Here is a 23,706-nt window from a genome sequence, read left to right as displayed (position 1 = left end):
AATGATTTAAAGAGACAGAATGGGACAGGTGATATCCACCTATGACAGCAACAGAAAGAAACCCAGACTTCTCTACAATCATTTCCATTGAAGCAGATCTTCCCAAACCACATCACAAAGGGTGAATTCCTCACTAATCCATGGACCTGTCCTTGACTAATCGGCTCCATCCATTCACACCTACCTGTGTATATGGCTGGTATCTCCAGTCTCTTTACATCCCATGGATTCTTCATTTGCTCCAGAAAGGTGACCAGGTCTGGCTTAGAGACCACAAGACCTGCTATCAGGAAAAGGAATATTTGTTTTGCTAGAGATTCATCAGTTTCCAATCTAATATGTATTCAAGTGAGAAGGGAAGGTACATGTGCTAAGTCCCTCCAGTCATGTCTGACTCTTTGTCACCCTATAGACTATAGCCTGCCAGGCTCCTCTGTCCATGGGAACGTCCAGGCAAAAATACTGAGTGGGTTGCCATGTCCTCCTCCAGGAGTTCTTCCCAACCCAGGGATCGAACTCACTTCTTTTACATCTCCTGCATTGGCAAGCAGGTTCTTTATCACTAGTGCCACCTGAGAAGCCCAGAGAAGGCATGGTAGAATGTTAATACAGCCTAGAACTACAGTATTTGGGGACATAATTTCCTAAGCTGTATGAACATTCCCTGGTGGCTCAGCTGGTAAAGAAGCCACCTGCACTGTGGGAGACGTGTGTTTCATGTCTGGGTTGGGAAGATCCTCTGGAAAGGGAACAGCTACCCACTACAGTATTCTGCCCTGGAGAATTCCATGGACTATTCCATAGGGTCACAAAGAGTCAGACATGACTGTAACCTTGCTCATTACATTATTACATTATTAATATTCTAGAGAAGGCATGGTTGAATTTTAATATAGCCTACAAAATTATATCCCCAAATACTTTATTGAAGCACTTTTATAACTAGAAAACACATAAAGAAAAGATCTTGAGATTCTAGTCAAGTACTACTAAGGCCAAAGTAAGTAAGTAGCAGAATTTGATTTATAAAGGAGAGTGGCACCCTTTTATACCACAGAACCTACAGAATTACCACTAACCCAGAAGAAGGAGGCAGATTCCATCAAGGAAAAGTTAGAATCATAATGAATCATCATGAAGTCTTCTTTCTCAACTCATAAATATCCATTTTCCCATAGAAAGCAGGGATCTGAAACTATTATAAGGAGCAAAAGATTCTAGGAGACATTCTAGAAATACAGGAAACAAAACCCAGTGGGTAGAGAAGGGATTCTGGAAGGCAGTTATCCTCACGCAAGCAGGCCAGGTGGCTGTAGTTCTCTAACATCACGTCCCTGTACAATTCTCGCTGACTGAGGTCCAGGCATTCCCACTCCTCTTCAGTGAAGTCTATGGCCACATCCTGGAATGTCAGCCATCCCTGAAATACAAAGTACAGGTGCCATGTGGCCATGGGAAGACTTCCTTATGTGACCCAAGAGGAAACCAGCAAGAGAAATGGTTTTGATTTCGTAGAATGTCCAGTGTTACACAACAATATAATTTTTACACAGTAATGTCTTCTACCACATTTTTAACCCCAAGAAAAGAGGATGAGATACGATCCAGCAACCACTACAGCAATTATTCTGATTTGGAAGAGACATTATATAATCAGATCAACATTGGCATAGTTATTTCTGAGTGTTGTACTCAGTTGACAGAGGATAAACTGTCTATCAAAAGAAATAGGAAATATTTTTACAAAGCACTTCCTGATCCAAATGTTCTGGAGTGGGCTCAGTGTGCCACATTTTTCACAAGTTTATTTGAACGAGTAATACTGAAAATTCTGCTCCATGAGTGACAATGTGTGAACAGCAACGTAGTAGAACAGTAAGGAAGGAATTCACATTTAACTTTGAACTTTAAGTGCTTTACAGATTTTACAGGTCTGATAGGATAGTAACCTCGGCGGCAAGAATCATTTTAACGATCTGGTATATACTACTTTCGGAGAAGGCAATGGCACCCCACTCCAGTACTCTTCCTTGGAAAATCCCATGGATGGAAGAGCATGGTGGGCTGGAGTCCATGCAGTCGCGAAGAGTTGGACACGACTGAGCTACTTCAGTTTCACTTTTCACTTTCATGCATTGGAGGAGGGAATGGCAACCCACTCCAGTTTCTTGCCTGGAGAATCCCAGGGACAGTGGAGCCTGGTGGACTGCCGTCCATGGGGTCACATAGAGTTGGACACGACTAAAGCGACTTAGCAGCAGCAGCAGCATATACTACTTTCTGACAGTTTTCAGAGACTTGAATGTATAACAGAAATAATTTAAAATCAATAATGTTGCTGTAGCATCTTTTGGCAAATATTTTAACAACCATTCTTTAAATGACAACTTAAGGGACGGGGGAGCCTGGTGGGTTGCCATCTATGGGGTCGCACAGAGTCGGACACGACTGGAGCGGCTTAGCAGCAGCAGCAACTTTTACTTCAGTTTGTGACTCTAGACTTTAATCAAACACAGACAAATGCACAGAGCTAACTCTAATGAAAGTTTATAGAAATCTCTGTATTTGTAAATAATACTAAAAACAAGAAAAGTGTTAGTCACTCAGTCGTGTCCTACTCTTTACAACCCCAGGGACTGTCACCTGCCAGGATTCTCTGTCCACGGGATTCTCGAGGCACGAATACTGGAGTGGGTAGCTATTCCCTGTTACAGGGAATCTTCAAAAAAGACAAAGGAAAAATCAGTCAATGATGTTAACATGTTCATGCATGCAGACATACACTAAAATGGGACTGTGTACTTATTAAGAGACAAATTGTTATGTCAATAAAATCAGGATAATTTTTAACTGATTGAAAATGTACATAAATATTTGAGGATGACATTGTTAGGTATTAGAATAGGGAAAAGGAGTCCAAAATGGCAGTGGCTAAAAGACAAGGAACATCAAAGGAAGGTCCGAAGACCAGGAGTGGGATGCCATTGCCTTCTTCTGAACAAACAGAACTCCTGGCTAAACCCAATTTGCATAGGGCAGGCCCAGGTGGAGGGAAAAACATATGAAAGGAGGAGCCAAAGTGCTTTCTATCTCTCTCTCTTTGTCTCCAGCGTGCATGCACTCATTCTCTTTTTCACCCTCCCCCACGCGCTCCTCCAATCTCTTGTCTTTGGGTTGAGTCTTTAGGTTGGCATGCCCTCACGCTTAAGGATGGATTCTCCTGCTAGCATCTAAATAAAATAAAGCTGTAACACTGATTTGCCTAAGAGCTATAACACTGTTTGTCCAACACCCGAGAGCTCTGATGCGCTGAGGGCTTTAATGTCCGTCGCTCCAAATCCCTGTTGTGACGAGACAAAGAACCGAGAAGCATACACTCACGTGACAATATTATTTTAACTTTTTAAAATAGACTAGGGTGCAGACATACAAAGTGATTAAAAAAATAGACAGGTTTGGTTCTGAATTTTTCAATTTCCTGAAAAATCTACCATTTGCAAGGAACTATATTTTAAAATTTAACACAGTTGAACATAGCTAAGCAGTAATATGATTCTTGTACACATTTTGGAAAATACAGAAATGTGATGAGACTCTTATCTGTGATGTGAGCATGGAATGTACTGGAAATGATCAGACCTGGGCTTGAGTGATGAAAATCCCCACTCCCAAATCCCAGCATCTCTACTAAACACACAGGAATGTTGTCAACTACAAATAGGCACTTGCCAAGAGCACTGCCAGCGACTCAACAAGACCTTTTAGAACGAACACTCAAAAAAGATGTCCTCTTCATTATAGAGGACTAGAATGCAAAAGTAGGAAGTCAAGAAACACCTGGAGTAACAGGCAAATTTGGCCTTGGAATGCGGAATGAAGCAGGGCAAAGACTTGTAGAGTTTTGCCAAGAAAATGCACCGGTCATAGCAAACACCCTCTTCCAACAACACAAGAGAAGACTACACATGGACATCATCAGATGGTCAAAACCAAAATCAGACTGATTATATTTTTTGCAGCCAAAGATGGAGAAACTCTAAACAGTGAATAAAAACGAGACCAGGAGCTGACTGTGGCTCAGATCATGGACTCCTTATTACCAAATTCAGACTGAAATTGAAGAAAGTAGGGAAAACCACTACACCATTCAGGTATGACCTAAATCAAATCCATTATGATTTTCCAGTGGAAGTGAGAAATAAATTTAAGAACCTAGATCTGATAGATAGAGTGTCTGATGAACTATGGAATGAGGTTCATGATATTGTACAAGAGACAGGGATCAAGACCATCCCCATGGAAAAGAAATGCAAAAAACCCAAAATGGCTGTCTCGAGAGGCCTTACAAATAGCTGTGAAAAGAAGAGAAGCAAAAAGCAAAGGAGAAGAGGAAAGATATAAGCATCTGAATGCAGAGTTCCAAAGAATAGCAAGAAGAGATGAGAAAGCCTTCTTCAACGATCAAGGCAAAGAAATAGAGGAAAACAACAGAATGGGAAAGACTAGAGATCACTTCAAGAAAATTAGAGATACCAAGGGAACATTTCATGCAAAGATGGGCTTGATAAAGGACAGAAATGGTATGGACCTAACAGAAGCAGAAGATATTAAGAAGAGGTGGCAAGAATACACAGAAGAAGATCTTCATGACCTGGATAATCACAAACGTGTGATCAGTCATCTAGAGCCAGACATCCTGGAATGTGAAGTCAAGTGGGCCTTAGAAAGCATCATTACGAACAAAGCTATTGGAGGTGATAGAATTCCAGTTGGGCTATTTCAAATCCTGAAAGATGATGCTGTGAAAGTGCTGCACTAGGTACGCCAGCAAATTTGGAAAGCTCAGCAGTGGCCACAGGACTGGAAAAAGTCAGTTTTCATTCCAATCCCAAAGAAAGGCAATGCCAAAGAATGCTCAAACTACCGCACAATTGCACTCATCTCACATGCTAGTAAAGTAATGCTCAAAATTCTCCAAGCCAGGCTTCAGCAATACATGAACTGTGAACTCCCTGACATTCAAGATGGTTTTAGAAAAGGCAGAGGAACCAGAGATCAAATTGCCAACATCCGCTGGATCATGGAAAAAGCAAGAGAGTTCCAGAAAAACATCTATTCCTGCTTTATTGAATATGCCAAAACCTTTCAGTGTGGGTCACAATAAACTGTGGAAAATTCTGAGACAGACGGGAATACCAGACCACCTGACCTGCCTCTTGAGAAATCAGTATGCAGGTCAGGAAGCAACAGTTAGAACTGGACATGGACCAACAGACTGGTTCCAAACAGGAAAAGGAGGACGTCAAGGCTGTATATTGTCACCTTGCTTATTTAACTTCTATGCAGAGTACGTCATGAGAAACGCTGGACTTGAAGAAACACAAGCTGGAATCAAGATTGCTGGGAGAAATATGAATAACCTCAGATATGCAGATAACACCACCTTTATGGCAGAAAGTGAAGAGGAGCTAAAAAGCCTCTTGATGAAAGTGAAAGAGGAGAGTGAAAAAGTTGGCTTAAAGCTCAACATTCAGAAAACGAAGATCATGGCATCCGGTCCGATCACTTCACGGGAAACAGTGGAAACTGTGTCAGACTTTATTTTGGAGGACTCTAAAATCACTGCAGATGGTGACTGCAGCCATGAAATTAAAAGGCGCTTACTCCTTGGAAGAAAAGTTATGACCAACCTAGATAGCTTATTCAAAAGCAGAGGCATTATTTTGCCAACAAAGGTCCATCTACTCAGTTCAGTTCAGTTCAGTCACTCAGTCGTGTCCGACTCTTTGCGACCCCATGAATCACAGCCCGCCAGGCCTCCCTGTCCATCACCATCTCCCGGAGTTCACTCAGACTCACGTCCATCAAGTTGGTGATGCCATCCAGCCATCTCATCCTGGGTCCTCCCCTTCTTCTCTTGCCCCCAATCCCTCCCAGCATCACAGTCTTTTCCAATGTGTCAACTCTTCGCATGAGGTGTCCAAAGTACTGGAGCTTCAGCTTTAGCATCATTCCTTCCAAAGAAATCCCAGGGTTGATCTCCTTCAGAATGGACTGGTTGGATCTCCTTGCAGTCCAAGGGACTCTCAAGAGTCTTCCCCAACACCACAGTTCAAACACATGAATTCTTCAGTGCTCAGCCTTCTTCACAGTCCAACTCTCACATTCATAAATGACCACAGTCTAGTCAAGGCTATGGTTTTTCCTGTGGTCACGTATGGATGTGAGTGTTGGACTGTGAAGAAGGCTGAGTGCTGAAGAATTGATGCGTTTGAACTGTGGTGTTGGGAAGACTCTTGAGTGTCTCTTGGACTGCAAGGAGATCCAACCAGTCCATTCTGAAGGAGATCAGCCCTGGGATTTCTTTGAAAGGAATGATGCTAAAGCTAAAACTCCAGTACTTTGGCCACCTCATGCAAAGAGTTGACTCATTGGAAAAGACTCTGATGCTGGGAGGGATTGGCGGCAGGAGGAGAAGGGGACGACAGAGGATGAGATGGCTGGATGGCATCGCTGACTGGATGGCGTGAGTGTAAGTGAACTCCGGGAGTTGGTGATAGACAGGGAGGCCTGGCGGGCTGCGATTCAGGGGTTCACAAAGCGTCAGACACTACTGAGCGACTGAACTGAACTGAACAAGAACAAGGACGTTTGCCATCTGCCTCTGGGGGGAATGAACCCCATGGTGCTGCAACTGACTTCAATCCCCTCGACGGAGTTCAGGGTGAATTGAGGCACTCTGCTCCGGGGAATCTGGTGGAACAGGTCTTTAGAAAGTCAGATATTTTCAGAAACTGCTTTCATGATCCCAATCCTTGCATCTCATCATATCTAGACATACACTAAACCACTGAATGATGACTGCAGTTTCTCATGCCTGGCAGGAAACCTTTTGTAAAGTAAGTGCTTGATTGCACTGATCTCCCCCATCACCAAAGTCACATACTGACCTTCCCCCACTGTCTCTTTGGAGCAGTTTCTCAGAGTTCTCTGAGATGCTGTCTCCTGGGCGGCTGTCCTCATTTTGCCCAAAATAAAACTTAATTCACATCTCTCAAACTGTGCATCTGTTTTACCTGACAGTGTTCATTTCTCAAAGCAAAGAGTAACTAAGAAGACACGGCATTTCCTCATTAACTGTGATAGGCATATCCATCACTTTTTCTTTCCAAGATCCTTGTTCAAGAAAAAAAGAAAATGAATTTCATAGCGTGGAAATCTCACAGAAGTACCTGAATCAGTGAACATCAGAGGTCACGGGGTAAGAGTACAGGGAAAAATGCACTATCCCTGCCAGGCATCTTGGCAATATTAGGAAAACCATGATCTCAATCTATCATGAAAAATGTCAGTTTTCTGCAAATTCCACCTCCTATATACCTCCCATGATCTGTAGCTTAATAGTCCATTTAAATAGTATATTTTTCTTATCGGTATAGAGGATTGTCTCTGCTACTTAAACTTCTGAAAAATTCTGGAATGTTGAGTTCATTCTATTAACAAGGATATTTTCTTACTCCTTTTCTAGAGAGCTGAATTGCATCCACATGTAAATTCATCATGGCATTTCCCTGACTTCCCTAAGATGCTAACACTGAACCACATCCCAATGCGAATCTCAGATACCAGTGCCTCCCCGTATTGATCTCTCACAAAGGGAATGTATTCAACATTGAAAGTCACTATTTCATATTGAGAATTCATCATGCTCTATAGAAAGCCAGGATACACACAATGGAGAAAAGGCTCTGGAATATGAGGGAGACGAAACCTGAAGAGCTGGTTTTCACTATTGAAAAAAAAAGGAAAAAATAAGGTGATTAATAAGCACTCCAGGCAAAAAACTTAGAAGCAGAGAACTAAAGGTTTGCAGATTCTCAGTCCAGGCATTTCAGGAGGAAATGCAGACACCGCCCCACACCCGGGACAGGACAATTACCTGAGAAGCTGCCATTTCCTCCTCTTCTTCCTCCTGCTCTGCGTCTTCTGTGGGGATATGATGTCTCAAACTCACATCTGCATGTTGAGAAAATACCTTCAATGGCATCCATACAGCCGTTTAACCTGCAACTGCTGCAGTGAAAAAAAAGAAAAGGTTTTCTTGTTTCTTTCACCCTTTTCTGAGCTCTTTTCTGACTTCCTGTGTTCCTGATCTGTAGTGGGCAATCAAGACTAACCTGATATGCAAATCACATCCTGGTGCTCCACTCTATTACATATCTTCCTGGCTAGTTCCCCTCCTTCCTTTTTACATTACAGAGAGCAGGCCTCAGAACAATTCACCTGACACAATGGACCCTACTTCTGGGCTACCTGACTCAGCATAGGAGGGTTTTGAAAAAAATGCTAGAGGAAGACCTGCATTCAGGAGCCCTGAGGGAAACCTCACATTTGGCACATCTGAGACCTCAGGAAGGGAGGTTTTAGGCCGGGAACTTCTAGAAGCAACACTCAATCTGATTCCCTGGGGAGGGGCTCTTTCTAGGATGGGTGTGTTGGTCCTTGGCCTGTGCCTGTGAGGGGAGTGTTTGGTGGGAATCAGCTGGGGGTCTTGGGTTCCTGCCAGGCTTTATTTGCAGAATTCTTCCCAAAGATTTCCCATGTCCTTAGTTTCTTTCACCCTCCTCTGCAGCCTGGGTTTTCACAAAATGATTTGCATTGTGACCACCTCTCTGCAGGTGTGGCACCTCCAACTTCAGAGACCAGGAGCCTGGAGGTGTTTCCATCACAGCTTTCTCTGAAAGTAAACCGGAAGCAGCAAGAGGCCTGCCAGCTGCAGTCACAAAGAGTAGGACAGGATTTAGCAGCTGAATTGAACTGAACTGAGCAGGACAAGCAAGGTTAACAGTGTGTGTGGGCAGAGACAAATGGCTTTGAAAATGATGCCCTAAATGCTATCTGATGACCAACCAAGGAAATAATGATCGGTGTTGTAAGTTATATTACACATGAATTAACACGTGAGAGCGTTGTTCTACTTTCTGTGTGTGTTTTTCTAGTTTTTATGAATTAACTGCTACAGTTTGTTGTGTACGCCATTTAGAGAGCGCTATTTTCTCACATCTTTAAAGTATAATGACTAAGGAAAAATTAAAGATAGAAGCATGTCCATCTTTATAATATTATATATTCTAAAAAATATTCAGTGTTCATGCACCAGTACTTACTTTGTAGAAGATTAAGTTTCACAGCAGAATTGAGAATAAGGTATACACATTTCCCATATACCTCTTGTTCCCACACGTGGACAATCTCCCTCCTTATCTTTCCCCACCAGAGTGAGCATTTGTTACCACTGATGAAGCTACAAGGGCAGTAAATACATAAACTCTTTAGTTTACCCTTGTGTTTTTCTTTTAGGAATGTGCACTCCATACCTCTGGATAAATGTATAATAATATGTGTCCATCACAACAGTTTAACACAAATTATTTCACGGTCCTGAAAGTTCTCTAGGTTTAGGATATTCATAGTCCCTCCTTTCAAAACCATGGCAACCACAGACTTTTTAATCTCTTCTACATTTCCTACTGGATTCCCAGGTGACTGGGAAGAAATCTACCTGTTTAGGCAGGACATCCTGGTGATGCAGGTTCGTTCGATCCTTGGGTCAGGAAGATCCCCTGGAGGAAGAAATGGAAACCCACTCCAGTATCCTTTCCTGGGAAATCTATGGACAGAGGAGCCTGGTGGGCTACAGCCCCTGGGGTCACAAAGACTCAGACACAACTGAGCACATATCAACATTTACCTACACCAAAGTGTCATATTGTAAAGTTCCTACTCTCTGTAGCATTTTTGAATGGGCTTCTTTCACTTCATAAAATGCATGGAATGATTGTCCATGTATTTTATGCCTTGAAAGCTTAACATCCCAAAGCTTAAGAATGACCTCTGCGCCTATATTCCTGCTCAGTAAATAGTTCATCAACACCATTTTTTTGGATTCCATATATATCTGTTAAGACAATATTTGCACAAATAAAGAGAACAGATGTGTGTGGCCATGGCAGGAGAAGAAGAGGGGGACAAACTGAAGAGCCCCACTGACACACATATACCACTGTGGCTGAAATGCTGGGGAAGACTCTTGCGAGGCCCTTGGACTGCACAGAGATCCAGCCAGCCCATCCTAAGGGAGATCAGTCCTGGGTGTTCATTGGAAGGACTGATGCTGAAGCTGAAACTCCAGCACTTTGGCCACCTCATGCGAAAAGCTGACTCATTTGAAAAGCCCCTGATGCTGGGAATGATTGAAGTGGCGAGGAGAAGGGGATGACCGAGGATGAGATGGTTGCATGGCATCACCAACTCAATGGACATGAGTTTGAGTAACTCTGCGAGTTGGTGATGGACAGAGAGCCCTGGCATGCTGCAGTCCATGGGGTTGCAAAGACTTGGACATAACTGAGCAAGTGAACTGAACTGAACTGATGGTTAAAACAGGGAGCTAGTGGGAAGCTGCTGGATAGCACAGGGAGCTCAGCTGGTGCTCTGTGCTGACCAGAGGGGTGAAATGGAGATCACGGGAGGGAGGTTCAAGAGGGAGCAGATTCATGTATACTTATGGCTGATTGATGACGTCGTACAGCAGAAACTAACACAACATTGTAAAGCAATTATATTCCAATACAAAATATATATGCATCTCAAAAGGAAAAAAAGCTAAACAGACGGGTCACCCAGTGGTGGAGAATCCATCTGAGAGTGCAGGGGACACAGGCTTGATCCCTGGTCCAGGAATACTCCACATGCTTTGGGGCAACTAAGCCTGTGTGCCACAAGGGCTGAGCCTGGGTGGGGCAACTTGCTCTTTTAGACAGGCAAGAGGCAAATGAAAGATGCTCACCAGCGCTAAACAATAAGAAATGCAAAACAAAGCTACAATGATGCGTCATCTCATGCCAGTCAGAATAACATTCGCAAAGAGCCCACTAATAATATCATAAACTCTGAAGAGGCTTGGAGATCAGGGAACCTCCTACACGGCTGAAGGGAATGAAAACTGGGGCAGTCACGGGGGGAGCACAGTGTGGAAGTTCCTTAAGAAGTGTAACCTCCTGACATTTAAGGAAATGAATTCCAGGAAAAATAGACAAAAGAGATTAATTGACAAATTGACAAGTTTTGCTGTTTTTAGTCAATCATCTGCTAGTCTAAAATGACCAGTTTTGATCTAGCATTTCTATATTCTCTAAGTTAAATGTGTATGAATACACATACACTCACATATTCCTTCTTGGCTTTCTCACTGATAACATGTATACCTTCAGGTATTTATATATTGTATTCAATGTGTGTTATATAATTTATATGATGTATATATCTTCAGATACTTATATATTGCATTCAAAGTATGCCAAGGCCATGAGAAAACAGTTCCTTTAAGCCTAGACAAGAAACTTGTGCTAAGAATTATACAGGGTAAGATTTTATAAATCTTGGTTCGGAACTTTCCCATCATGGCTTTTAATTATGCTTTTTGTGATTGTTAAACTTACATTTGTTTAAATGAGCCCCTGAAAAGTTTTAGCTAACAGAAGAACAAAGGACAATTGAAGCAGGTGAGTTTATGACTCTAGGTCCTGAGAGAATTCACAGGAAGCCTTGAAGGCCCCTAAGGAAGGTCAGACTAGACCCTGCAGGCTACCTAGACAGACTCTGAGGCAGCAACAGCACGGAGCAGTCAGGAAAGCTCTCAACAGTATTCTGTATGATCCTTCTTATTCGAACCATCACAATGTCTGAGTAGTTTCAAAATGGGAGAGGAGATACAACATAGAAATGGTGGGAAATATATGAATTTATGAGAGTTTAACATCAGTAAGGAACTAATTTCTACAGATGCCATCCCCCTGTGCTACAAATAGTTTATTATAACGTTATCTTTCCTGCAACCTTAAACAGGTGGGAGAGGTTAATGCTGGTGGTGCGTTCACCCTTCCTTCATTCCACATCAACGGTAACACTAAAATAACATTCACTTTTATTAATGAACATACATTAATTTTACACAGAGGGAATAAAACTTTTTACAACTGTTGTTTGATCCTTGATTAAAATACAGATTACAAGCTTCTAAAAACTTTCTGGATTCTCTGATGAAATGATCAGTGAATGTGTTTTATGTGGTTTACAAAATGGAGGCTAATGTAGTAAACATGGATGGACACTAATTATATTAATATGACTTTTTCAGAAAGAGTTTTCTACACTTACATCAGGTAGAAGAGAAGGTGTCCTTACTTCAAGCCTGCCAGGTAATATGCATGATTTCTCGATGTTGATGTTATAAAAAGACTTTCGATTTGAATGAACAATCCTTGTTTTATGCTTAAAACGCAATTGCCATAATTATTGAAAACTTAGAGCAAACTTCCGTTTTACTTTGAATTATTTCCTGAACACTTACGTCATGGTGACAACACAGATGTGTGACATCAGTGACAAATACCTCCATCTAGAGGTTTAGTGTGCATGTAACATGACTGTGTTCTTAATCTTGTAAATTGGAGAATAAATATAAATGCTTCCCACCTAGTATAGAAGGGCTTCTCTTACAACTGAGGTAACAACCATCAAAAATAGAGGTTCGTATATACAGTGGAAACAAATCACAGCAGAGTTACTTGAGAGTTGAATGACATGCGTTTTGGTTCCTTAATGATCTCAAATAATGTTAATATAAACAAGGATACATGACTAATAATTATACCTCTGAAAATATCCACCCCTTCATGTTGTAATCCATACCAACCTATCAATTTTGTACATGTTTTAAATATGGAATACTTGCTACAGTGTTTCTGTTTAGAGTAATTCAACAAAAGTGGTACCAATGAAATGCTTTCTAGTATGAATTCTCTGGCATTGATTTACTTCTGATGTTTGATTAAACTCTTGTCTATATTTTTGTATTTCATTCATGTATCTTTCCAAAGTAAACACTCGTTGTTTCAAAATTGTATATTTAGGACCAATCTTTTTATCACTGACTCATTTCTAGGGTTTCTCTGCAGTATGTATTCTCTGACGGGGAGTGAGGTGATGGCTGTGATGAAATCCTTTGCCACATTCCTTACATGTCTAACATTTCTCTGCAGTATGAATTCTCTGATGTTGAGAAAGACCTGAACTCTGGGGAAAGGCTTTGCCACAGTCTGTACATTTATCAAGTCTCTCCCCAGTATGGATTCGTTGATGTTGAGTAAGATGTGAACAATGGATAAAGGCTTTGCCACATTTTTTACATTTGTATGGTTTCTTCCCAGTATGAGTTCGCTGATGTACAGTAAGACTCAGATGCCAGTTAAAGGCTTTGCCACATTCTGTACATTTATAAGGTCTCTCCCCAGTATGAATCTGCTGATGTTGAGTAACATGTGAACAACAGATAAAGGCTTAGCCACATTCTGTACATTTGTATGGTTTCTCCCCTGCATGGATTCACTGATGTTCAGTTAAATATGAACTCTGATTATAGGCTTTGCCATATGCTGTACATTTGAAACGTTTCCTTCCTGTATGAATTTTCCTATGTCTACTTAGATTTGGTGAGTTACTTAAGACTTTTCCACGTGTATTACACTTGTAATGTTTCTGCTTACTCTGAATATTCTGCTGTTGAATAACTTCTGAAGACTGGTTAACAATTCTAAGTCTTCTCTCCAGTATCAATACTCATATGTATTAATTGTAAGATTTGAGCTTTGATAAAATATATTCTTATACTTATTATGTTTAGAATTGTTGTCTGAAAATTGATGTCCCTGTTGTTTCATGAGATATGAGTCTTGGTCAACATTATGCCCAGTGTCATTGCATGAAGAGCTTCTCATTCCATCATGTATACTCGTGTAATTATTGGGGGTAGAGCTCCTGCTTAAGGCATTACTCATTTTGTTACGCTTGTAAAATTGTTCCACACTAATTATACCTCCATATGTATCGAACAATGATGGTTGAATAAGGTCTCTCCCATTATTATCAACATTACAGATTTTGGACCCAGGAGAAAATAGTTGTTGGTTGAAGAACAATAAACCCTTGTTAAAGGATCCCTCAAATTGATTATATCGGGAATTTTCCCCCTCATTTTTAAGTTTCTGGTTTCCAGACATGTTTGATGTATATTTAATAGACATCTATGCTGAGAGTTGTTTGAATGAGTATTTGCAGTAGAGACTAGATGACTTTCCAGATTTTCCACATTTCCCTTCAGAGAACGTGTATGTTTCAAGAGATGATGTGGGTCTTTGCTGACAAATATACACTTATCTGCAGATGGTGATGACAGAAATTGGTCATTTGAAATTGGTTTCTCCCTGTTTGATTCACATCCTTGATTTCTTTTGGCGGTAATGTTTACATTATGGGGAACTGTACCGATTTTATTTTGTCCATCATAACATGCTCTCTGCTCTTTATATGCCCTCATATAGTCCCAGTCTTTGGTTAAATGTAAATTTCCAAGGTGAACTCTTTCATATATTCCTAGCTTTGCTGTTGGGAATAAATCTTCTAAGCCTGCCTTTTGGGTCCTCAAACCCTGGGTGTCATGAGAAGACACAGCTGAAAGATACCAAATAATAAGTTATTCTACTTACTATTCTCGGGGCATATGTTTTACAATTTACATAACATTGGCATACACTGGCTAGATTCAGCCTCAAACCAGATAGAAGGAGTCAAGACGGCAGAGGATTCGGAAGACGTGGAGTTCATCTCTCTCCACAAAAGCATCAAGAATACATCTTGAAGTGGAAAAATTCTCACAGAGCCCTGGGGAACACAGGCAGAGGAACTAGGACTCCTGAAAGGACAGGAAAGATTCCTGCTGAGCCAGGTAGGACAAAAGAATGAGGGATGAATAGCAAGAGGAAAAGAAATGGGATGGGACTCGCAAAACCCTGGGGGGATCTGAAGAGAGGAGACGTCTCCACATCCAGGGAAGCCCCTCACTGGGGGGAGCCCAGTTGGGACAGAAGGAGAGACTCATTCTCTGTGGGAAGAGAACATGGCAACCAGTGTGCAGGACAGAGTGAGACCTGTACACAGGCTGCTGACCCCAGCCTTGCCCATCCAGCCTGAGAGTGTGTCCACTGCTGCACACAAGGGCTGGGTGCTGGAATGTGGGGTTTGGAGAGCAGACCCAGGCAGAAGACTGCGGTTGGCTGTGAGGAGACATCCTGAGGCAACAGGAGGGAGGGAGGAGCTCTGCAAACAGAATGCTTGTGGAGGAAGCCTGAACCACCAGAGAAGCAGAGCAGCATTGTTGAGTGATGCCCAAAGGGAAGAACCCCATTGCAGCCTCCCTGCCCCTGTGCCTGTCCCTGCCTGTCCAGATACTAGAAATGGCTCCCACCTAGGTGGGTGATCTCAGGACCCCCACAGCTGCTTCCTCCTCCCCAGCCCCCTCCCCACCAGGGTAGACCCTTGGGCTCTAGGGGCACCTTCAGAGCACATGCCTGTGGGTGGTCCCAATGTACAGATGGTGCTGAAACCACAGCTGAGCCCCCAGGCCCTGCCACTGACAGGTTGTTATTGAATTACAATGCCGGGATTCTTGGCCCCAGGAGAAGAATTTAATCTGGGGCCAGAGACGAGGCTTGATGGCTAAGAGCTTTTGTCTAACAAAGTTTGATTTAAGTATAAAGGAGACAGAGAAAGCTTTTGACATAGGCATCAGAAGGGGGCAGAAAGAGTATCCCTCTGCTAGTCTTTAGCTGGATGTTATATAGTCACAAGCAGTCTGTTAATGAAAGAAAGGAATGTCTCAAAACTCAGAATGGCACCAGGCCCCTCACCCATAAGATGTATTTTGGGATAATCTTGGCACCAAATGGTTTATCTTGGGCCATAAAATGATTAACTTGAATCTTGAAGAAGGGCAGATCACTATACAAATAGTTTAATTTACATAGAGGAACAATATCGGAGTATAACATACTGGTTTATCAAGTAGGTTCTGAGCCAAAAGGGGGAACCGACTTGAAGACAGAGTTTGGGGTAAATGCATAGTACATTAGCATCGCTTAAGATAAACGTTTCCATAAGAAAAAGACATTAGTTAACTTCAAGTGATACCAGGTGTCACTATGGCAACACAGAATTTCAAGAGAAACCACCTTTTAAATTTGTATAGAGTAGGAAAAAATATCGCTAGTTTGTTTTCTCTCGCTGCTTAAGAGAGAGAAAAATGTCTGCCACTTGCAGGCTATTTCCTCCGTTTGGAGACCCCTGGCCTTCCTGCCTGTTACCCTCTCATTCCCCTCCCCCCCCCCTTTTTTAGGAGAATTGTGTTGTCTCGGGAAAGGGTGTCGTTTTTGTTTTATAACTGTTTTTGAGCTGAGAAGGGGCGTTGTCCCTAAATTGGGGAGGCAACATATTTTCTTAATCTTCATATTGAGGATATTTGATCTAGGGGCCCCAAATAGTAGTTGGAGGCAGCAGTAGCAGTAGCTGGAGTTTGAGCAAGTATTTGTAACGTGAAAGCTTTTATGTGGCTAGAAACAAATCTAGTTATATAGTTAGAGACGTAGGGAGCAAACAGTAGAAACAAAACAATCAGAATTATTGTAATTAAAATAGTTGTCTACCAAGGGGAACTAGTTAATGTCTCCCAGAGTGAGGCAATTGAGGCTTTAGGAGTATTTATGGCCCCAATCATCTTGTTAATGTGTTTAGTAAAATGAGTAACATTTGTGTTCAAATCAGGGATAATGTGCAGCATTGGGTATGAATAATAGCACACATTTTTCTTTGAGCAGCTATCAGAATATCTAAAGCCAATCTGTTTTGTAAAACACCTTTTAAATTTGTGTTTGTTTAGCATTAAGAGCTGAAATAGTCCTTTGAGAATCTTGAAATGTCTGTTGAGTAAAGTTAGTCAAAGCATCCATTCGTAGCATAACATCTGTAATTTCCAAAGAGGGAACAAACACTGTAGCCAAATAATCATATCAGTGAAATATAGACCTTGTCCACCGAGTTTTAAGGTGGGGTAAATTAGCAGACTTTTTTGCGAGCTCTGAAAATATAAAGCCATGAGTAAAGGCTAGACTCAGGGTGTATCTCCCTATCCAACCAGGGGAAAGCCATGTTCATAGGTAAGAGCCAGACATCTAATAAGTCTCGTTTGGAGCAAGCCAGCATGACTGAGATATCTAGTCCCAATTAGTGCCTGGCCACACAAAGGGAGGACCTGAACTGGGGTTGGAAAACACCGGAATGATTATGTTGTATATTTTTTGAGGCAAAAATCTCAATTGTTTTTAATCATTGTAATTAAGTTGTTGGCTAACTTTTGGAGATGGCTCTGCTTGTTTTCAGCATATAGGGGCAGTAGATATTAAACGTCTTTTTTAGGAGTTAGTCATATAACCTCATCTCATATTTGATAAACGTCAGGTAAAAAACCATTAGATCTAGACCTATTTGTCTTATGTGTAGTAAAATAGTCATTGAACCGAGACAATGTATAATCAAAATTAAAAGTCACATTATGTCTATAGTTAAAGTACAAAGTATTGTACCAGTCTATTTTAGGGTTGGTAGATGTCATCAGATGAAGAAGAGGTATCACATGAAATTGTTGTCGAAGGTATTTACACACTTGGAGAAAGTCTTTTTTTCTGAAGTGGAGATGTCTACCATGGGAAGCCTTTTACTGATGAAGAGGGGAGTGTTTCACAGACCCAGCAGTTAGACAGATTGTGGAATGTAGGAGTGAGCCCAGGACAGGAAGGCATTGTCTTGAGGATCAAATGGTAGAGTCAGGATATTTGGAGTTGGCAGAAGTAAGCTCACATAGGTTATCAGGCCATCTGAAAAATACAAAGTCAGAGCATAGAAAATAAAGACATAAAAAGATGTCACTTAGTTTTGGTCAGGGTGTCACCTCTTAACTCGAGTATGATGTATCCACGAATCAATTTTTGGCACTTTGACAGCTGTGGGAGAAGAAAGAATAACCTGGTAAGGGCCTTTCCAGAGGGGCTCGAGGGATGGGCCCCCAGATCTCAAAGTTTTTATGAGGACTTCAGTTCCTGGCTCAAATAGAGGCTTGTTTGACTCAGAGGCAGGGTCAGGAGTCGTCTCTCAGAGTTCTGTTAATGCCTGTTGAAAAGTTGAGAGCTGAGTTACATAACTAGTTTATTTTAAGGCTTCAGGGTCTATAACAATGTCTGTGTGTAAGAAACGCCTCCTATAAATACATTTAAAGGGGGACAGTCTCTCTTTTTGGGGGGCAGTTTGAGCCCTTATTAAAGCTATGGGTAGGACTTTAATTTACTTGTCTTGTGTCTCTTGAGTTAATTTGTGCAGATGTCTATTGATAATGTCATTAGCCTTTTTAACCTTTTGTGAGGATTGGGGTCTCCAGGAACAGTGTAAGTGATATTTTATTTCTAGAGCTTTAGAAACCCCCTGAGTTACAGCAGCTTTAAAGGCGGAGCCATTGTCACTCTGAAGGCTCCGTGGCAACCCAAACCTGGGGATAATTTTACGGATTAAAATCTTTATAACCTCTTTAGCCTGTTTACTATGACAGGGAAAAGGCTCAATCCATCCAGTAAAAGTATCTACCCAAACTTGTAAGCAAGAATATCTATTAGCTTTTGGCATATGAGTAAAATCAATTTTTCAGTCTTCTCTAGGATATTTTTCACTTTGTTGTAATCTAGATTTTGTTAGTTTTTTAGTCTTTGGGTTATTTTTTTTGACAAACCTCACACCTTTTGATAATATTTTTTAAAGTTTTTATTACATTTTTACCTTTAAACAAATGAGAAGCCATTTGGTAAGTACTCTGGGTACCCAAATGAAAACTCTGATGTAAACCCTTAAGAATTGTTTTATTGAGCATTATTAAGAATTATTAATCGTCTATCTTCTGACTGTAACCATCTTTTATCAGTAATTTTTGTTCTTCTTTTTTTATATCTTTTAAATTTTTTCTCAGTATATTGTGGTTTTTCTTGTTTCACAGGACCTGTCTAGAGCAAAGGCGTCTGCAGTGAAGGGGTTTCCTAAAGTGTCGTTTGTCTGGCTTGACAGTCAGCCAGCTGATTACCTTTAGCTACTTTACTCCCATTTCTGCTGTGCCCTTTGCAATGTGTAACAGCTACTTTTATAGGATAATATATAGCAGTTAAAAGTCTGTTGATCTCTCTGAAATGTTGAATAGGTTTTTCTGTTGTTGTTTTAAACTGTCTTTTTTTATATATTGTAGTATGAGCATGTAAAGTCAAATAAGCATACTTAGAATCAGTGTAGATATTTATCCGCTGTCCTTTGTTTAACTCTAGAGCTCGGGTCAGAGCCACAAGCTCCGCTAACTGAGCACTAGTTCTTTGGGGGAGATATTTTGTTTCTAAAGCCTGTTTAGCAGTCACCATGGCATAACCTGTTTTATGTTTTTCATCTCGAACAAAAGAACTGCCATCTGTAAATATTTTCATGTCAGGATTGTCTAATGGGGTATCCAGTAGATCTTTTCGAGCTGTATAGTTTAAAGATAGGAATTGAGAACAATTGTGATCAGGTGTTTTATTTTTTCAGGAAGGAAAGTGGCAGGATTTAAATTTTTACAAACTTTAAGCTTAGTTACTGGTCTTTTTAACAACAATGACTGATACTTGGGAAGCCTACTGTCTGTCATCTAAATATTAACCTTAGAATTTAAGATTTTACTCACATCATGAGAAGTCAGTACAGTAAGGTTTTGTCTATTAATTATTTTTAAAGTTTTAGGTGTTAATAAAGCCTCTGTCCCAATTATTCTTAGGCAGTGGGGCCACCCACATGAAATTACATCTAATTTTTTATTTAGCTAAGCAATGGGTTGTTGGTGAGACCCTCGGGGTTGCGTCAAAATTCCCAAGTCCATACTTTTTCTTTTAGTGAAGAATTAAATTTTGACCTTGTGGGCAAGCTCAGAGCTGGAGCTTGTAGGAGAGCAGTCTGAAGAACCTTAAAAGCCTTTTGAGTTTTTGGAGACCAAACCAGTTTGTCAGTTTTGGCCTGCTGAGTTTCAGCTATAAGTTTACATAAAGGCCGGGAAAGTTCTTCGTAACCCAGAATCTAAATGTGACAGTAACCTATGATTTCCAAAAATCTTTTCAATTGTCTTAAAGTCATAGGTAGGGGATGATTTAATATAGGTTTATTTTTTTTAGGGCCTATGGCCCTAGTCCCTTTTGATATGATTAGGCCCAGATATCTAACTGATTGTTGACAAAGCTGAGCCTTTTTTATTTTTTTGATGTCTTGTAACCATACCTGCCAGAAAGTTTAAGAAATCTTCTGAGGCTCACAAACAAGCTTCTTTTGTCTCAGCACAGAGCAAAATTTCATTTACATATTGTAACACCAGCGCTTCAGAGTTTTTAAAGTTTTGTAGATGTCATGACAAAGTTTGTCTAAATAAGTGAGGACTGTCACGAAATCTCTGGGGCAAAACTGTCTAGGTTAACTGATAAGCTGCCTGCACAGGGTCTTTATAGGCAAATAGAAATTGACTTTCTTCTGCCAAAGGCACTGAATAGAAGGCATCTTTTAAATAAATTACTGAGAAATATTTGGCTCGTTCAGGAATTTCAGACAATAGAGTATAAGGATTAGGCACCACGAGGTGTAAAGGAACTACAGCCTCATTTATTACAGGTAAATCTTGAACTAGTCTCTATTTACCATTTGATTTTTGTATACCCCAAATAGGAGTGCTGTAAGGACTGTTACAGGGAAGTAACAGTTTTTTTTTAAATTTTTGATGATGGGTTTTAACCCTTTTTAAACTTCAGGTTTCAGAGGATACTGTTTTTTATGTGGAAATAAGTGTGGGTCTTTGAGCATGACAACTATAGGAATAGCATTTTGTGTTCGACCCACAGATTTTTCATCAGCCCATACTCTAGGATTTAACTAGAGGGAGAGAAAGGGAGGGCTCTATATTCATAAAAACAGAGGCATGGACATTGCTCAGTATACCCCTCCCCAAAAGGGGTGAGGGAGATTCTGGCAAGATCAGAAACTCATGTGAAAATAGCACAGAATCCCAGTTGTAAGATAATGTATAACTGAAATAATACATTTTGGCTCATCCAGACAGTCTCATTATGGAAGCGGATCGGGAAGAAAGTGGACCAGGGGCTTCAGTAAGCACAGAGTAAGTTGTCCCAGTATCTAAAAGGAAATCGACGGATTGGCCCCCCACAATTATTAATACCTGGGGTTCCTCAGGTATAATTAGGACGGGAGCTTGTGTGGGGACCCCCGGGCACCTTCAGTCTTGATTGTCTCGAGAGTCTGACCCCGGAGACCTATGCCTCTGAGGGCAGTCTCTTTTCTAGTGTGGTCTTTTGTAGACCGGACATGGAGCCGGGTGTGGCTTAGATATCTGAGAGCAATCTTGTTTGAGGTGTCCCTCTTTTCCACAGTAATAGCAAGCCCATCCCTTTTCACCTGGGTCCCTCTGGGCATTTTTTCTGGCTGTTTAAGAATGTTTTTCATAGCCATTGTGAAGGCTTTTGCCTTTTTGTCTTTTTTTTTTTTTTTTTTTCATATTTTCTACCGTAATAAACCGTCTGAGCCAGTTGTAACAGAGTATCTAAAGACTGATTTGGTCTAGACGCCCGTTTTTGTAGCTTACGGCGGATATCTGGAGCCGACTGAGTGATAAATCTATCTTTTAAGATCACTTTTCCTTCTTCACTTTCGGGATCAATCTCAGTGAATCTGCGAAGAGCTTTTCTTAGTCTATCTAGGAATTTACCAGGAGCTTCCTTTTCCTCCTGTTCTATGTCTGCCAATTTGTTATAATTTAAAGGCTTAGAATGTGCCTGCCTGAATCCTTCAAGAATATATCTGGCAAAATGACTCTGATCCCATCTTCTTTTAGCTGAGTTGTAGTCCCAGTCTGGTTTTATAGTTGGGACTGCCTGATTCCCAGTGGGGAGGGCCACTATCTCGTCTTCTCTCTTCCTTCCTGACTTATTACCAAGCCATTTATCTCCATAAGCAACCGCTTTTCTCAAAACTCGAGTCTTTGAGTTGGGAGTCAGCATTTGTCCCAAGATATACATCACATATTTTCAAGTAAAGTCATAAAGCAGAGTAACACCTGTAAAAGTTCTAATATGTATATTTTTTGGTCTTCTAAATAGTCTCGCAGATCCTCTTGATTTTTTGTATTTTTTGATAAGAAAAAGGCTTATTAACTCTCATAGATTGATTATTTTTCCCGGTGGGTATTTCCTAAAGAGGCAACAGCTTGTGTGACTGTTCCTCAGTCTCTCTGGTGGCTCTGTGCATGTGATCCCAGAGATAGACTGGAGAAACCTGTTTTTTTTTTTTTTTTTTCCTTTGTCTCATGTCCTCCATCTCATCTCGTACTTTGATGGTTTAAGTTTTTACTGAAACCAGAATAATCTGAGGTCGTACTGAGACAGGAGTTGTTTGGACTGCTACATGGGAAATTTGAATCTCAGTTTGGATTTTCACTGAGACCAAAGCAGCCATTCTGAGGGGGGTTTTCTGGCTTTCAGTTTGTTCAGCTTGGAGCCCCGGGTACGGGGGCAAAGTAGGACAGGAGGGAGCTGAAGGTTTTACGCCCAAATCTATACCCTTAGGACACAAGTCTGGCATATTTTGCAGAGAGAAAAAGGGCAACACATATGCTACTTTTACCCACTTTTCTTGTTTTTTACAGAACCAGTCTAATTGTAAAACAGTATTATACTTAAGAGACCCTCCAATTGGCCACCGTTCACCGTCCTCCAATGGATACTGTGGCCACGTAATATCGCATAGGAAGACCAGGTGTGTCTTCTTTAAGCCCTGCGGATCTATCCCAGTTTTTCAGGATACAGTTCAAAGGAGTGAGGCTGGAATTGTTAGCTCTCATCTGTAAGAGAGAAAAAAAAGCGACCAGCGCCATTTTTTTTTTTTTTTTAAACCAGAGGCATCTCTCTCTGTTTTAGATGGGGGTGTAGACAGACTTTACACCAAAAGACTTTTTTTTTTTTTTTGGTCGGACTTTGTCTGTCTCTTACTGACGCAGGCGCTGCCTTCGACCCTCTTGGTTTTACCATAGAGATGGGGTATGGATGTACTAGGGGTAAACCTGATAGCATCTCTACCTGACATCTAGTTCTTCACCTTTAACCTTGTTTGTCTCTGATGCCACCCGGGGTGCAATCAGAGTAACCTTCTGGAATGCCCCCCAAGCTAAGACCGCTGGGGGAAGCATTCGTCACCTGAGTGCCTGTGCACGACCCTGAGTATATTCCTGACCACAATAAGACCGATATGAACATAAAGCTGAGATGTTCTTTTCAAGCATCACCACACCAGTATAAAAGCCTCCTCTGGTCCACTAAGAGCCAGTGTTACCAAAGGAAAAACACCCATTGCAGTCCCAATCTGAGTAACCTTTACCCTCTGAGATGTTACTGGGGCTAGAGCTCCATCTAGCTTCTGAACTTTCGATTTCTAGCAAGGCTAGGCGCTTTCTTGACTACCAATCCAAGTTTGGGACCTAAGCCACAGTACACAGTAACAGTATAGATCACAAGTTCCTTGAAAGTCTAAGATCCAATAGATTAGGTTAGTACTTCTAATTCCCAAGGAGTTATGAAATGGTCAAAGAGACTGAAAAGTTTGACCGAGAAAGGAGAGTTCGGTCCACACGCTTTGCCCATTTCTGGT

At 41.1% G+C, this 23,706-nt stretch overlaps 1 protein-coding gene across 1 annotated transcript in view; it reads right to left on the bottom strand.

The window, feature by feature from the left end:
* The window catches only part of LOC128064014 (zinc finger protein 883-like), a gene marked incomplete at its 3' end in the record, with an annotated part of 42,367 nt that overhangs the window by 4,923 nt on the left and 13,738 nt on the right, over positions 1-23,706 (bottom strand). The window contains exons 4-5 of the mRNA XM_052656835.1: positions 7,940-8,016; positions 1,294-1,420 (exon numbers count right to left, since the gene is read on the bottom strand). Coding sequence (XP_052512795.1) covers positions 1,294-1,420; positions 7,940-8,016 — 204 coding nt within the window. The remainder of the gene's footprint in view (positions 1-1,293; positions 1,421-7,939; positions 8,017-23,706) is intronic.

This window comes from Budorcas taxicolor, chromosome 18 (genome assembly GCF_023091745.1).
Source record: "Budorcas taxicolor isolate Tak-1 chromosome 18, Takin1.1, whole genome shotgun sequence".
Classification (NCBI taxonomy): Eukaryota; Metazoa; Chordata; class Mammalia; order Artiodactyla; family Bovidae; genus Budorcas; species Budorcas taxicolor.
Note: the sequence above shows the minus strand (reverse complement) of the source record. Positions and strands in the feature narration are given on the sequence as shown.